Source organism: Pagrus pagrus (assembly GCF_965226575.1).
Source record: "Pagrus pagrus genome assembly, chromosome: 6".
NCBI classification, from domain to species: domain Eukaryota; kingdom Metazoa; phylum Chordata; class Actinopteri; order Spariformes; family Sparidae; genus Pagrus; species Pagrus pagrus.
The window spans coordinates 14194090-14210665 of record NC_140190.1 but is presented as its reverse complement, the minus strand read 5'-3'; the positions used below and the strand labels follow the sequence as shown (position 1 = coordinate 14210665).

The following is a 16576-nucleotide window of genomic DNA, read 5'->3' as shown; positions in this document are numbered from 1 at the left end:
TCACACAGTCCACGGATAAACTGCAGAGACATATGCCCCGCAGATGCCCAGAACCACTCCAAAACGCTGTGTACAGTGTTTGAAAAGAGGATTAATTACCGCTGTGTGCTGTGGTGCAGATAATAATTCCATAATAGGAACTCTCGTCACAGTGAAGACTGCACTGTGTGGCAGTATCAGAAACTATTATATTGATCATGGGATGCCATCAGTGACAGAGAGTGCACTTTAATGGGATTAAAGATGTACTCAGATCCTTCCTTCACAGTATGTACTTTTCAAAACAATGACAAAACAGAGTCTGATAAGGGAGTAAAGTGGTGTGAAATCATGGGAGTTGTGCTCTTTATAACACTCACCATTGCCGATCAACCACATCCAACTACAATAAAATGCTGCTCATGTTAATTCTTCAGTAACAACAATCCAACAATATACTTTTATATATAACAACATAACAATTAGAGATGGTTCCTCTTTGGCATAATGTGTTCATTTATTTATGATACTATAATTACAATTTGCTAATAAAACCTTTACCAGGAACAGAATATTTTTACTGTGTGGTGGAATACATCCTCTGTCACTGTATATTAGGTGAAGTAAATTGAACTTTAAATATTATATTTGAGAGGATCATCATTTTGTATGTGCGACATTTATCTGCAACGTAAACGCAACTATGCAACAAATGGAGTGAAGAACAATACTACCAGATTTGATGATGTATAAGGTTTAAGTCTTTCAATGAAATGTTCAATTAAAGTACAAGTATCTCAAAAGTGAATTAAGTTTAGTGCTTGGGTAGATTAGTGTTTGTACAACAATGCTATTCTGTACAATCTATTCTGAACATAGACCTACAGGAAATGTATTATGCTGACAGATATGATGGATGATAAAACATCTGGCTTTGGAGACGAGAGGTGTGATACAGACCTTGACTAGAAAACCTATATATAATATAGCTTTACTTTGTGCACTTCTACCTTTTTAAACTCATTCATGTACATTTTATTGGGTTAACTTGGTGGAGTTGACCTGCTTCGGGCCCTCAGTCAGCTGTCACAGTGGCCCTGTGTAATGAGATGTGAAGTGTGTGTTTTTAGCCTTTATTTTGTCCAGCGTGTCCCTGGAGCCAGGGAGCTTTAGGATGGCCATGCCCGATGGCCGGCCTGTCTTATTGTTGTTGCTGGTTGAGCGGTCACCGTGGCAGCCTTTACTACCTCTGCAGATCTCTATCGAGCGTTTCTTTATGTGAAGCATCGCCGCGTCACACAGGCCACAGAGCCCACTGTCAGCGACAGAGGCTGTTAGCCCAGCTGTGACTGATCGCCATTCACACAGTAATTCATTCACAAACATACACCATTCATTTCACACAGCCACTATGGCCGGGTCACATGCTGGGAAAATACCTCTTCAAATGCACGACCGATATGCCTACATACTCTCTTTGTCAGCATGGAATATTAAAAGGGTTTCATTGTGCTTATCCAAAAACATTTCACTATGATTACACATTCCTCATGATGTTGTTAATGCTTTGGGAAATATGTTTTTTTTTGCTTTTTTTGCCACGAATTAGATGAAAAGATCAATACCACTCTCATGTAGATAAATATAAAGCTACAGCCAGTAGCCGTGTAGCTTAGCTTAGCACCGAGACTGGAAACAGGAACACACAGCTAGCCTGTCCCTGTCTAAAGGTAACACATTCCAAATACCAGCATCTGTAAAGCTGGCTAATTACTCAGTTTAACAAATTGCTCACTGAATCAATCTATCTTGTTCATTTAATCCATGCAAAACCACAATTTACAAATGACATGTTGAGGCCTGCCGCAAAAACTTGACAGACAAGAGCAGTGTCAACTCATCTGACTCTTGGCAAGGAGTTGACTAAGTTTTAAGTTCAACACAAAAGTAGTAAAACATAAATAAAAACCAGAATGCATCCAATTCACAAAGTTGATCAGTACCATCTTGTCTTTCCACTGTGTTCAACTGAATATTGGTTAAAAGGGATTTGCAAAACATTGCATTCTGTTTATAGTTATCTTTTACACACATTTTAGTTTGTATATAATATATATGTAGTGTTTTTTGTATTTGTGTTTGTTGCTTTTGTGAGGTGTTACAGCCACAACAAAACACAAAGTTGGCTGTACCTTGTGACCAGCAACATATAAAGAGGACACCATACCCGATTTGGCATGAAGACATCTTTTTTATTTACAAACACTTCCAAAATGAACCAAAACAATGGACAAAAGAATCGAGGGAAGTCTGTGCCAGCCGTAGGACCCAGAACTTCCCTCCCTAAACTAAGAAAACTATAGAAACAGATGTCTAAGCTCTAAAGAAGGAAAAAAAACAAAAAAAACAGAAACACTCCAAAACAATTACCACTACTTGGTTTGTGGAAGTGAGGTCCTTCTCCTCCAACCCCCCTTCAATATGGGGCAGGGCCTAACCACCTGATTAGGAGCACCTGAGAGGGGAGAGCAGGGAAGAGGAGGAGGGTAAACACAGAAGGGGGAGAACGTGACAGACGTCCTGTTGTCCTTGCACCATGTGTATATATAGTAAAAGTGGGTGACTTTGTGCTCTCAAGTGACTACGGAAGAAAAAAATGCATGAGCTTGTCTCTGAAAGGTTAAAGTGATTCTAAATCCGTACCGATGGTATTTGGAGACGGAGTCTGGTCTGTTTCTGTCAGTGGGTGACTTCGTTCTCAGGCTCCTGCTGCATATTTCTTTGGAGAGCCGAGGGTGTGGGGTTCGAGCAGGGGCAAGGCGGAGGTCTTTCAAGAGATCGGTGGGGAGGTGGTTTGGCGGATGGTGTGTGATTGGGGGTAAGTGAACATGGAGTGAACACACTGGACTGCGTGACCATTAGTCCACGTCTCGAGGGAAATGCACCTTTGACCCTTTCTTATGGAGCAGCAGACAGACAAAGCACAGCCAGCCAAGATATACAAACCTCCCAAAATAGGATGCATGATTCCTGCATGTAAAGGATGTACGTTTTCTGCTCGACCTCTTCATGTGTGTGTGGAATAAAATGTTAATAAACGGTGTGAAGGTGAGATAAAAACACAAACACATACACACACAAGGGAACGAGCATAGACATGCACTATGCCCACAGTCAAAAAATGTTTCCTTAGAAAGTCATTTGTCTTGCACACACACGCACACACACACAGAGGAATCTTACAAGCGTTCCCACACATCAGAGAAGCAGTTCTGAGAAAATCGGGCATGACTGTTTACACGACGGAGGTCAAAGTTATTTTTAACATATTTTGGCAAAGCAACGGCTTGAAGTCTATTTTGTGTTTAAGGTCCCTTATTGTAAAGAAAATAAATAACAGCCTAAAGATCTCGTGTTAGGAAGTTCCAGAGTGATTGTGTGAGAACAGACATGGTGACATTTTAAAGACGAGGGAGCCACGATGAAGGGTTCAGATATGGAGCAATTCATTTTCTTGAAAGTCCTAGATTGTGGTATTTGAAATCCATCAGCCGTGCTACATAAACATTGTGAACAAGGCAACCCTCCTGAATCTGCTTTCTAATTCTAATAATCCTAAACATCGTCAAAAGGCTGAAGCTGAGAAAGCAGACAGGACTGCTGAACCTTCGTTGAAAGACAGAATAAAGATGTCAACTTCTTCCTCTTCCTTGCTGATAATTCCTCTCTTCTCCTCCCTCCCGACAACTGCTCACAGCCAGAATGAAATGTCATCTTTTCATCTTCCTGTTTGCAGCTGCTTATCTTCTCACAGGTATCTCTGTAAGAGAGAGACATTGAACGACAGTCTTATACTTTTTTTTTCACATCAAAAATTAAAAGTGTGCATTGTGCATCCATCTGTCCTCCATCTGTGCATCCTTTGATGTTGTTATTTTGAGCTGGCTGCAGATAAAAAAAGGTTATCTAAAAGAACCAGCGAGGCTGTTTCTCAGACAAGCAGTCACCTTGTGCCCTTGCAGACCTCAGACCTCCACTGATAACCCACCAGCAGCACCATCGCCCCAGATACACTATCAGCCCACAGAGCTCCACTCACGACCTCCAACAGAGACATCCCTCGTATAACCAACAAGAAAATGTGTGATGGTCCTCGAGATACAGAAAATGTTGCAGCAATCTAAACTTAACTGGGTTTGGTTTGGTTGGCTTTCTTTTGTTGTAACATACTGCTGAGACAACACATTTCATTAAAAATGCAATACAATGCAAATCAAATCTACTATTCCAGAGTCTGGGGCTGATCTACAGGAAGATCAACTGTGAGGAGGTCACTGTTATAGTCTGGGATGATGCCGTAAAGTGAAAATGACGATAAGTACTCAAAAGTATAAGTAATTCGATACTGTAGCTCACTGGTAGCCAGTGGAGAGATTTTTTTTTTCTATTCTTTCAATGAAACATACTCTCCATTTCTGATATAACTGATGCTATAGAAGCAGCTATGCTAACCTCTTAAGGAGCCGCCATTGTTGTTTGGAAACAAATCATCTCTCGCTGGTCGTCACACTAAGCCCCCAGAAGTGTGCCAGGCTTTAAAGCCAATTTAACATAGTGGCTGAACCATGTAATTACAACATTGTGTGATGCACAGGGGCCCAAAAAGCTGTTATTTCCCAGAAGCTTACATGATGAAGAAGCGCCTCTAAAATACAAGATACATTTCTTGTCACAACCCCCCACGAAATGATTCGTTTCACTATCTTAATTTGAGCAATGAGAGCTGACAGCATTTGGAAAGTCGCAGAATTAAATCATTTTATCCTCATTTTAGTTAGTCAGGATTGAACAGGAAGGAAGCCGGCTCGACTGGCAGAAGTCTCACTATGAGCCGCATAATAAGGAAAGATCCAGATATTAACGTACCCAGAAAATTGTACTTTTTTCAGGTTCTGCCGCTGACGCTTATCCAGTTCTTGTTATACGTCCATGTATCATACCTAAACCCGACTGTAGCTGCCAGTAGTTCCTGTAAGGTTGCTGATTGGATCAACCAATGTGTTCTACCATGCCTGGCAAGATGGATCGACAACATCACGTGATCTCCCGAATCCAGCTGCCTCGCACGCTATCTATGATGTCAGATAACAACTTTGCAGAAGAGAGTGGTGCGGTGTGGAAACCTTAGAATCAGTTACAACAATGTGGGAAAATCTCCACACTGGAGGAGGCCCAGACAAATAGCAAACTGAGAGCTCACAAAACTAGGTGAATCCCCAAGTATCCAATTTTCTTATTTCATAATTGCTATATTCCAACCTGTTCCCTTTTTGCTGACATACCTCTGTTTTAAAATGTAAATTCTGCTCATTCATTATGCAGTTATACCAGCTCTGCTCTGAAAAGCCTAGCGCTCTGTGTGTTCTTTGTGACAGGAAAAGAGAAAAGGGAAGGAAAAGGACAAGAAAGGGGAGAGGAAAAAAAATAAGGAAAAAACCCATTTCACCATTCATTACTGGACCAGGTGTGCCTTCTATGTTATGTAACCATTGTTTTTCTGCTGTGTTCATTACGTGGTTTGGTGGTTACTACTGTGCAACTTTGTGTTTATGTTAGGAGCACTGGTGTGATCTCTCAACGGTCAGTGGGTCCCAGAACCCGGGGCTCTTTTCTTGGTTTCACACACGCAATGAATGACACATTGTTTACTTCTTCCCCCGTTTTCTTTCTTCCTTCCATGTTAGTTACCCTTTGACATTCATATTACTTAATACATGACTACGTCTAACGCTCCTTCTTCTGGCTGACAATGATGCAAAGGCTGGAATATGACGAACGTGCATCATTCCAGTAAAGCGAAGGGTTTTTGCACAATTGAAATCCTTGGGGGTTTTGAGGTTTTGTTGGGAAATTATTTGGAGCTCAAGTAGTTCGAGCAAATAACGATGTCCCAAATGACGTGTAGTTCCTCTCGCTTGTCATACGTATCATCTAATTTTCGGTGATTTTAGCCAAATATGGATGGATCTAAAAAGCCTCAAGGCAATAAAATCTGCCACAGTAAATCATTTTTAGACCTCTGGAGAAATCTCAACCCTGCCAACAAGCGATACTCAGTAATAATAAGAGTATGTTTTTTCACTTGTTCATTGTTCAGAGTGATTTAGGATTTTCGCCCTGTACAATGAGATGTGGTTTCTTGACAGTATCGCACCTCAGTGCTCCTGACGTTTTGAGCCATTATTACCGTCTCGTAATACATTCCAAAATTTTTTATCTCAGTGCATATTGACACTTTCTTGGAAACCAGCAGCACACCAGGTGTCACATGCTGCCATCTGGGAACCGCTTAAAGCCTTCCTCAGGGGGCAGATCATTTCATATGCAGCTTATCAGACGCCTCGCTGACTTATCTCTCAGACACGAGTGCTAGACAAAAAATGTGCCAACACTGAATTTTACTGAAATAATTCTATTACAAACAGAATCCAATAATCGCCCCACCAAACAAACTGTAAGACTTTCACGAAAGACAAAGCAAACCTGTGCTTAACACTAGATTTGTAGTCCTGTCGCCTTAGACAAACAGCTGCTAGTCGTATCATTCCAGAAATCTGCACACCACAGGGCTTCATTTCTGCTCATGCATAAATCATAAACGACCAGGTCAAACAATTCTATACTAACTTTAAGACATCGGAGGCTTCGGCAAACCTGTTGGAAATCAGTCCAAGGATGCCATGCTGTCAAGTGAGGGAATAACACAGCCTATAACTTTTTATAAATTTCATGCCAAAGGGTTAAAAACAGGTTTCCATGCAAATTTTGTGTCAAATTATTTCCTGTTTAACGCCAGCTCATACTGAAAGTGCTGAAAGTGCAGCGAGAGGAATTTATTAACTCTTGTTATGAATGTTTTTTTTTTCCATTTTGCCTGACTGCACAGTTAGCATGTTATCTCATTAACACATTAAAGGTGCGATACGTGGGAATTTTAGTTGAGAACATTAAAAAAATTAATGAAAAATGTCAACAGAATGTCAAGAAATTGGGTTGACAGTTAAGCTGTGAGCAGACCTCTATCCAGATTGTTATTTCCAAACTGCCATAAAGAAAAGTAATTTTCTCTATTCTCTAACTGTAGGTCCTACTATACTCAAGAGCGCCGAGTCGTACTGTAGATATCATGGTTTTGGTTTTTGGTTTCCTGTTTTACTCTGTAGTTTATCCTCTTGTGTATCTCTTGTGTCCTGCTCACCTGTGTTCCCAGTGTTCTGTTTGCCTCTTGTGTTCCTGTGTTCCTCCTCAGCCTGATTTTACCTCACACCTGTCTCACATCAGCCTCATTAGCACTGCCCTGTTCCCAGTGTCTCTCCACCTTCACCTCATCCCTTCATTACAGGCTGGACACACTGGCTGCATGAGCGGTGCGTGTGCTTTGCGGGAACCTCTTGGTTTTCATTTCAGCTAACAGATCAGGGAAGTCACACTGCTGGCATGACTAGCGTGCCTCACAGGCGTGTCAAGCCGACTGCGTCATCTTGAGATTCGGAGTCTCGCCTATTTTTACCGAGACATGTACATGGTTCTCAGCTAAAAAAACCTGAAAACCGCCCTGTCTACAGTCATATCGACATCATACCAGCGTGTCACTACAGTTTTAATTTCTGTCTGTAGAATACGTCAACAGAAGAAGAGCAGTTTTATTCCTATGCACTCCCTGCACTCCCCCCCCCTTCCCGCTCTCTCGCTCCTTCGACAGGGGTAAAGGAAAATAAATCTCGCCATCACATTTATTGATAATTATCGAAGGCAAAGTCCATGTGAACAGATAGGGCAGGCAGGAGCGACGCTGCCTGTGTGAACACACACGAGTGAGCTGCAGCAGCTCAACAACGCAGCCACCACGCAGAACACAAGCAGCCAGTGTGGACAAAGCATAAGTTTAGTTTGTATTTAAGTCTGTGTTGTTCCCTCACTTTTTATTGGTTTATCTATTTTCATCCTCACGTCATGTTCCCAGGTCCTTGTGTGTTCCCTGTGTTCCTGATTTGTTCCCTGTGGTTTTCTGGCTTGTCCTCAGTTTTTGTATTTTCATTTGCCTGCCTTTTTATTGTTTGCACTTTTGGGTTTTGGATTTATGGATTTTGGACAATCATCTCATTAAAGTTTGCCTTTTGTTATACCAGCTGCCTGTGTTTGGGTCCTTTCTGTCTAACTGTGATAAGAGATTTACATGAGTCAGCCTAGTTACACGTTAATGCAATAATGCAAGCATCATTAATGATTGACTGTAAGCTGGTAATGCATGATAAATGTGTTAGTGTATGTATGTAATGAATGTTGGTTCACAAACATATAATGACAGAGAAATCAGTGGCACAATTAGCAGTCAAACATATCACAATATTTTGCCCTATTTATTCAAAAGGAGCTTAAAAATCCAGTCGAGAATATGAATTATTCTGTGCACACATAGACGCTCTTCACATTCACCGTTGTTGATGCCACCAGGCATACATTTAGCAATTTTCTCCTGAAAAATAACTAAACATCTCTGACACAACAAATATCTACGTATACTGCTTGGTATGTTCCAAGAATTGTTCTCTCCCATGCATCACGACTTAGAAAATTATGGGTTGTTGTTCAATCATCTGCTTCATAAAGTGGTCTCTTCGCTCTCCTTAGTAAATGATATTAAACTACACTGTTAAAACACTGTATGGCTGCAAAGAGCTGTGAACTTGCACAAAATGTATACTGTATACTATATGTACATCTATGTCATATTAAAATGTTATACTGTCGGAGCTTGGTGCACATTCTTGTATAATTCATGTATTAAATCTGTGGGTGTGGGTAAACTACATGAGTGGAGGGCAGGGGGGTGACGGCCTGAGAGGCCTTCCTTTTCCACCACCACTATTCCTGCTTCGTTCCCACTGCATTTTACATTCCCAAACATTTAACTCACCATCCGAGCCTACGTCAGTGTGCCCTGACTCACAGCGCTGCTGCACACTTAAACACACACGGCGGCCACACACACAAAGACGCAGAAACACGCACGCAACATCATCTCCGTTATACAAACTTGTGCAGGACTTGGCAACAAGGACAGTTTTTTTTTTTTTTTCATGATCTGGTGACCTGTAGCTACGTTTCCTCTTTCCACCACAACACCAAACATCCAGGAAGCCCGTATCCATGCTTGCAACAACACCGAGCCAAGGCCTTTGGGGTGTTTTTATATGGTTATAAATGGGTTGTCAGAGCGTCTGTACATCCCTTGCTGCTCAGGGTAAAGTCAACAGCTCTGGGGGTCATTCATTAATCTGCTATGCCTGCTGGGCTGACATGTGCAAGAGGGCCAGGCTGCCTGTAACCTCTCACAATCAGTGATACAAGAGGGACTGAGAGAAAGTAAGGGGAAACTGTCAGCTCTGCCGCTCCTTAGTCTCCAAAGTTTCAAGAAAGTCTCCCTTTCTTGTCTCTTTCCATCTCCTTGCCTTTTTATCAACATTTGTTACGGCATCGGTCTCTGTTAGCCTGTACTGTCATCCATCACAGTCTCAATTTCTGGCCTGTTATGTCTAATTTTAGCGCATTAGATCCAGCAAAAACAAAAAGAAAAGAAGACGGACAGTTTGAAAAACAAAGCAGACATCAGCAAAGAGAAAAGACGAAAAGAAAACTCTGAAGCCTCCTTATAACTAAAGTTGATTCTGTGCTATTTTAAAGCCAATTTCACAAAAACGTACCTTTGCATCACCTTTTTATTGAGCTACACTGGGCCGCATCAATATTAAAATCTAATTATCTTCAGATGGTATCTTGCTATATTCATCGGAATTTTTGTCTCCCCTGCCCTCTAGCATTAACCAGCAAGGTACAAACTAATCAAAACAGACTTGAGCCAAAACAAAGTACATTTTTTGGCCTTGGAAGTCAAAACAATCTCACCACAAACCGACTTCTAATGGAACTGGGCAACTCCGTCTGCTGAGGATCACATAAAAAGCTCAACAACAGCCAATAAGTGGTTAGTGTGGTTTTATTTTCGACACAGACACGTAGATTTATTTTCAATCCATGTGGGCAAAATATTGATTAATAAATTAACCTGAAGACCCAGCAGGCATCAAGCATCCTTGCCCCCGACTCCCCTGCCATTTTTCCTGTCCTCTGAAACTTTCTCTCTGCTTATGTTTCACTCATGCTCAGACTTCGCCTCTCTCTCTCTCTCTCTCTCTCTGTCTTCCTGAATCTTCTCAGACTGAATGTGAAACCATGGCACGACCATCATGTGGGAAAACTTTAATAAAAGGCAAAGTGTAAACACTCAGTGAGAAGTAACAACCCCGAGCCCTGTGTTTCCACCCGTTGCACAATCCAGTGGATGGAATAACAGCTTTTAGGAAATTGATGGGAATGTGCGTACTATTTTTTAAACACAATGCAGAGCCAGCTCACAGAGGGGAGGGGGTCATTGGTGCGGGTGGGGGATTAACAGAGGTGAAGAGGGCACAGTCCTCAGCATCATCCACATCCAGCCGTGGCTTCTCCCTTGTCTTCTCACCACACGGCACCAGGAAGTTGCAGGAAAGTCCCGATTGGAATCGACAGGGATAAGACACGAAGGTGCACCACATTTAACCTTGGCTCTTGTTCTTAAAGGAGAAAAAATATGCTCATTTTCAGGTTCATCATTTTATTTTGGGTTACTACTAGAATAGGTTTACATACTTAACTTACAGTGACACTACTTTAAGCAGTAATTGAACGTGTTTGTCCAGTAACGTGTTACCACCTGAAATTAAGATGTATTTCATCCTGGTCACACCCACTGGGTGGCCATGACTACAGTTTAAACTTGTTCAAAGCGGCTCATAATGTTATGAACGTTGAAACCTTTGTCAATATGGGCATGCTGTACGTGGTTAGATCGGTTAGATTCTGCACAATTCAGTTGTTTAGATCATTTGACGAAATGAACCAAAGAAGAAATCTGCCGGCGTGGTAAGCAAGAGAGACAGAAAAAAGTGGTGACACCCTCACAGATCCTCTACTCTAGTCAGACTTTTAGATGTTTGGAGCCGAAATACAGTTTCTTTATGATTGCGTCGAACACAGACATGGCAAAAGCAAAAATATTTGCACTTACCAGTTGATAGTGTTCGTGACGCCAATTGTCAAAAGAATATAAAACAGTTTATCATCAAATTAATCCAAGTTGTGAATATTGTCCTGTGAAGTCCATCGTTAAACAAAAACACAACTTCTTTACAGTATATTCTGTTCTTCATGACAAGCGATTGTGGGTGTGTTTGTCTTCGTTATGTTGCCGCCTACAGCGTGAAAGTATCCTCTCTATTACTCTGCACAGACAGTAATATCGTAAAGAAACGTATTACTTTAAGATGAAAATCACTAGTGTTATGTAAAATGTTACATTCTGGAGGTAACCAGCCCAACATTGCTTATCTGTGACACATTTTCTTCAGAATAACTGAAGGAAAGTATGACTCTTCGCTTCCCATCCATTCCAATTAACTCCAATGGCAGAGGTCTGACCTATCTCACACTCTGAAGGAGCGAAGGGACCCAGTCATCTTTTATTTGAACAAAACAATGACTCATCAAATCACAGACATAAAACGAGTTACAATTTATTGCCCTGTCAGCGGAAAGCCAAATAAACACACATCAGTTTGTGTTCTTTTGGAAAGCTTTGGAACGTAAGATTTGGCTTTCTGCGCTCCAACAAAATGAAGGAGGAGGAGGAGGGGGAGTGTGGAGGTAGAGGCAGGGTTGGTTGAGAACCCTCCATTATTCTCAAAGATCAAAATGAAGGTGACACATGCAGAACAGTAGTTCAAAGCAGTCGACTATACAATGACAACTCGACCTTCAGGCCAAAATCTTGTTAGGGCAAGTAAGTGCAGCAGTTCTTTATTGAGGTAACTTTTAAAAAAATAACATTTGACAGGACAAGTTTAAGCACAGCAGTTTAATAACAGGCAAATGAGGTGCTCTCTGCTCACGGAGAACACCAACACAACTCATGAAACTGCACTTAGAAATGGAACAAAATCCATCAAACTCACGATGAATGCTTGTTTGTAGAGCACTGTAGACATAAAGTGACACATCTGCACAACATTTAAGCGTCTGGCGCGTGGCTTTGACCTCCCTCCTGACTCATAATTAATGGTAAAGACTAAATGGAGAGGTGAGGGAAGAGACCGCCCCGCCGCGTGGGAGGGGTGAGAACAGGACGGCCGGAGCTGGAGAGAGTCACAGAGTGGAGAGAAAAGTCCAGGATACAACACAGAGTGGATGTAAGGAGGAAGGCATTTAAGAGTTTTGGGAGACAAGACATGGACTTTTGACTTCACGTCGAGGATAATTTTTTGGTGATCTTTTGCGCGTCGTTACGCACGAGAGAGAAAAACAGCTTCCAGGTTCTGCAGCTCTCACCACACCAGCGGGATGTCCAGATGAGAGCAGTGGCTCCAAAAGGTAAGATGAGTTACTGTAGCTGTGGTGAAGAATAACCGAGAGCTGTGCAGAGACTGGGAGACCAAACTCCATTTAACTTTGAGCAACTTCATGAAGGAGCGAGCAGTAGGACGAGAATAACCTATTAGTCATGTCTTTAACGGTGCGTATTAATCACGGATGAACATCATTAGGTTTCATTAAGAGAAAAACCTGTTGAGCAAACCTGAAGGATTACATGCACTCTAAAGGGTCATTTCAAGATTGTTTTGTCACCTTTAATTGAGGTTTATTTACAAGCAGTAAATACTGGCACACAGTAGTTATATTGGAGGTGTTTTCAGTCAGAAGTTAACATTTATGGCGCTGGATTTACGAACAACAGTAACTGCCACAGCTGTTTGTTCAAGATGCCGGGGGCAGTAAACTCAGAAATAACTTGTCTTTATCCACGGGTTCCTCTTTATTTTGTATTTTATTGATTTCTTTATAATTCTATGTTTCATGGTGTGTTATATTGACTTTCTTTTGTTTTCTGAGTGCTAGTGCTATCTTGGCAGGAGAGATTTTTGCACCTTTCTGGTTAAATAAAGTAATATTAAAGGGGCAGTGTGTAGTTTTGGGGAAGAACTTTTAATCAGAGGACTGTTTTTCATGTCTTAATTAAAAAAACTAAATAAACTCTCTAACTCTTTGTTTTCTCGCCTGATTGAACAAACTGACCTTAATGGACAACACATTTTCATACTATACTTATATTTGGCGGACCCTGCCACTTTTCTAGCTTCAAACAGTGTTCTGGGGACCTTATTTTCCTCTGAGAACAACTTGTTTATTCAGTTATGGAAAAACTTTTGAGTTTGCATTATTACCCCGTCAATATTGAAAATATTTGAGTTTGAATTTCTCTTTTTAAAGTGCCCCCTTTAAAGCAAAGCTTTTCAAAGTAAAAGTTATCTCTATAATCATTTGATTGGCAGGTCTGAAGGGGCTCTAAGATGCCAGCTGTAACCCTGCCAGGTGCCGTGTCCAGTGCTGTGGCGCCCTCTGCTGTGTGACCTAGGAAGGCCAGGAAGGGCAGGAAGGCATCATGGGGATGAACCTGGAGGAAGGGATGAATCCTGTCATCGTCAGCCACTACAACCACACGGGGAAGTTGGACCTGCCTCGCAGCAGCGGGGCCTGTAAGAAGGCTGTGCTGCTCTTCATCTGCGTGCTGATTGTCCTGGAGAACCTCATGGTCCTGCTCGCTCTCTGGAGAAACAAGCGCTTCCACAGCCGCATGTACTTCCTCATTGGAAACCTGGCGTTGTCAGACCTGCTGGCCGGTGTGGCCTACGTGGTGAACATCTTCACCTCAGGACGCAACACCTTCTTCCTGACGCCGAAGCAGTGGCTGGCCAGAGAGGGGAGCATGTTTGTGGCCCTCAGCGCATCCACGTTCAGCCTCCTGGCCATCGGGATTGAGAGGCACATGACTATGGTGCGCTTGCGTCCGTGTGAGACAGCAGGTCGGGGAAGACTTCTAGGGCTGCTGGCAGCCTGCTGGCTTGTGTCAGTGCTGCTTAGTGCCCTGCCCAGCCTGGGCTGGAACTGCCTGGGCAACATGAACTCCTGCTCCACGGTGCTGCCGCTCTACGCTAAGAGTTACGTGGCCTTTTGCATCAGTGTCTTCAGCGCGCTGCTGGTGGCCATCATCATCCTCTACATCAGGATCTACCGCCTGGTGACCTCTAGCGGCCGCAGGGTGAGCAGCCGGCCTTCAGAGCGCTCGCTGACCCTGCTGCGGACGGTGGTGATCGTTCTGGGAGTGTTTGTCATGTGCTGGACACCCCTCTTCCTCCTGCTGCTGCTGGATGTGGGTTGTAGCCCACATAAGTGCCCCGTGCTCTACCAGGTGGACTGGTTCATTGCCTTGGCTGTGCTCAACTCTGCCCTCAACCCTCTGATATACACTCTGTCCAGCAGGGAGATGAGAGCGGCGTTCTTCCGGCTGCTGTGCTGCTGTCAAAGCAGCATGGAGTCCACTGGGACTGCTGTGGTGGGCAACCCCCACCTGGGCACTGTCATCCCGACGGCGGAGAACAGCAAGACCAGTTTGGGTGGAGGAGGGGGCAGTGCGCCTGGCAAGACCACGCTGAATAGAGGGAAGGTTCCCACACCTATGAACTCTGACAACAAGCATGGAGACCCCTCAGCCCCTGCTGTGCCTCACCCACCCGGACCTGCAGATCTGCTCTCAGCTGTGCTGGTGAAGGCGGGGGCGCTGCCACCCCTCAGCAAGTTCTGAGAGGAAGCACCTTAATGAGGCCCGACAGTCACACAGAAGTAGAACTGACATACTCCTGCTATCAGCCACTTTTTGTTAATGCACTACGGCCGGTGTGGCAGGAAGAAGATGAAGTGATGATATTCAGTTGGAACCACATAAATGCAGATTAGAGTACAATCAAATCAACCAAAGCCACTATTTTCATCAGCTCAACAATATTATTGACAGCACCAGAGTGACTGATATGTTGTGTTTGTCTTACATGATGATTAATGTTGACGTTTTAAAATTATGAATTACAAAAGGAGAATTTCATGGACTAAACCAAGCCCCCAATTAAACCTCAGCAGATTATAATTAACAGCAAATTATAATTAACTTTATTAGTGTTGTGTCTGTCAGTGTTTTATTGGTTCATTTTGTCATTATAAGCAGAAAAGATCAAACTGGGGCACTTTTTTTTGCATGTGCTATATGCAAGTACTGTTAAAACACCAGCGTTTTCACTCACAACCTGACTTGGTAAACTATTTATTTTCTGTGAAAACATTTGCCATCTTAATACTATTAGTATAATTGTTTGTTATAGTTTGTGTGCATGTAAACCATCATGGTACTAAGACTTCAATGTTGATTTTGTTACGATTTGAGATGCACTGCGAGAGAAAACGTGACTAGAGCTGCAACGATTAATCGATTAGTTGTCTGAAATTAATCACCAACTACATTTATAATCGATTAATTGGTTTGAGTTGTTTTTTTAAGGAAAAAAAGACTAAATTCTTTGATTCAAGCTTTTTAAATATGAATATGTTCTGGTTTCTTTACTCCTCCATGACAGGAATCTGAATATCTTTAGTTTGTGGACAAATAATTGATTAATCAAGAAAATATTTGACAGATTAAAAGGGCACTATGTAGTTTTGGAGAAGAAATTCAAACTCAGAATTTTAATTATTTACAATATTTATGAGGTGATAATACTAACTCAGAAATATTCATCTTCTCCCTATCTAAATAAACAAGCTGTTCTCAAGAAAATAAGGTCCCCACAACACTGTTCGAAGCGAGAAAGGTGGCGGGGTCCGCCACATATAAACAAAGTAAAACAGCATGAAATTGTGTTGCCCTTAAAGGTCAGTTTGTTTATTCAGTTTATCATGTCATGAAGAGAGTTGTTTTTTAAGTTTGTTTAGGCATAAAAAAAAATTAGTCAATGAATTTTGGGAAACACTGATGAATGTTTTTCACTATTTTCTCACTTTTTAAACACCAAACAACTAATCGATTAATCAGGAAAATAAGATTAATCAACAATGGAAACAATGGTGAGTTGGAGCTTTAAAAAATACCATTTACCGTCAACGTTTTTCTTTTTTTGTCAGACTAGCGGCCTCATGAGGCTGCGATGCTCATTATGCACCGGAAAACAAAACTGTTGGATGTCTGAAAAGCGAAGATTGCCATTAAAAGATTCTTAACCACCACTAGTGGGCGAGAGCGTAAAGAGTCGATGCTCCAGGTGTGTTTTAGGGTTCTGTTCAGTGGTTATCACCGGAACTGACTCATCATTCATTGTCAGCAGCAGCTGCACTCTGAGCTGGATTAGCGTGGCTCACAACTACACTCATGGACAGTTTTTGCTTTTTTTTCTCATCAGCACATCTAGAAACCACTCACACGTCAACTAACCACTAGTGAATAGGAGTGTTGGATGTGAATTATTTAATGGCGGTAGACTGTAAATGACATTTCTGCCTAGGGTGGTGCAGTGCCTGATACCATTATATAGCAAATACAATAAAATCCTATTCCCTTTTA

General features: G+C 42.1%; 1 protein-coding gene across 3 annotated transcripts; it reads left to right on the top strand.

Annotated features, from left to right (window-relative positions):
- The first annotated feature begins 12299 nt into the window (after positions 1 to 12299).
- s1pr3a (sphingosine-1-phosphate receptor 3a) lies at positions 12300 to 16576 on the top strand. Of its 3 annotated transcripts, none has more exons than XM_084355979.1 (2): positions 12300 to 12504; positions 13504 to 16576. In XM_084355979.1, exon 2 carries the CDS (start codon positions 13574 to 13576, stop codon positions 14771 to 14773), a length of 1200 nt encoding a protein of 399 aa, XP_084212105.1. In that variant the 5' UTR covers positions 12300 to 12504; positions 13504 to 13573; the 3' UTR covers positions 14774 to 16576. The 3 variants fall into 3 exon arrangements, with proteins under 3 accessions (XP_084212105.1, XP_084212103.1, XP_084212104.1); XM_084355977.1 differs by having other exon boundaries at positions 13464 to 16576; XM_084355978.1 differs by lacking the exon at positions 12300 to 12504 and adding an exon at positions 12577 to 12646 and having other exon boundaries at positions 13464 to 16576.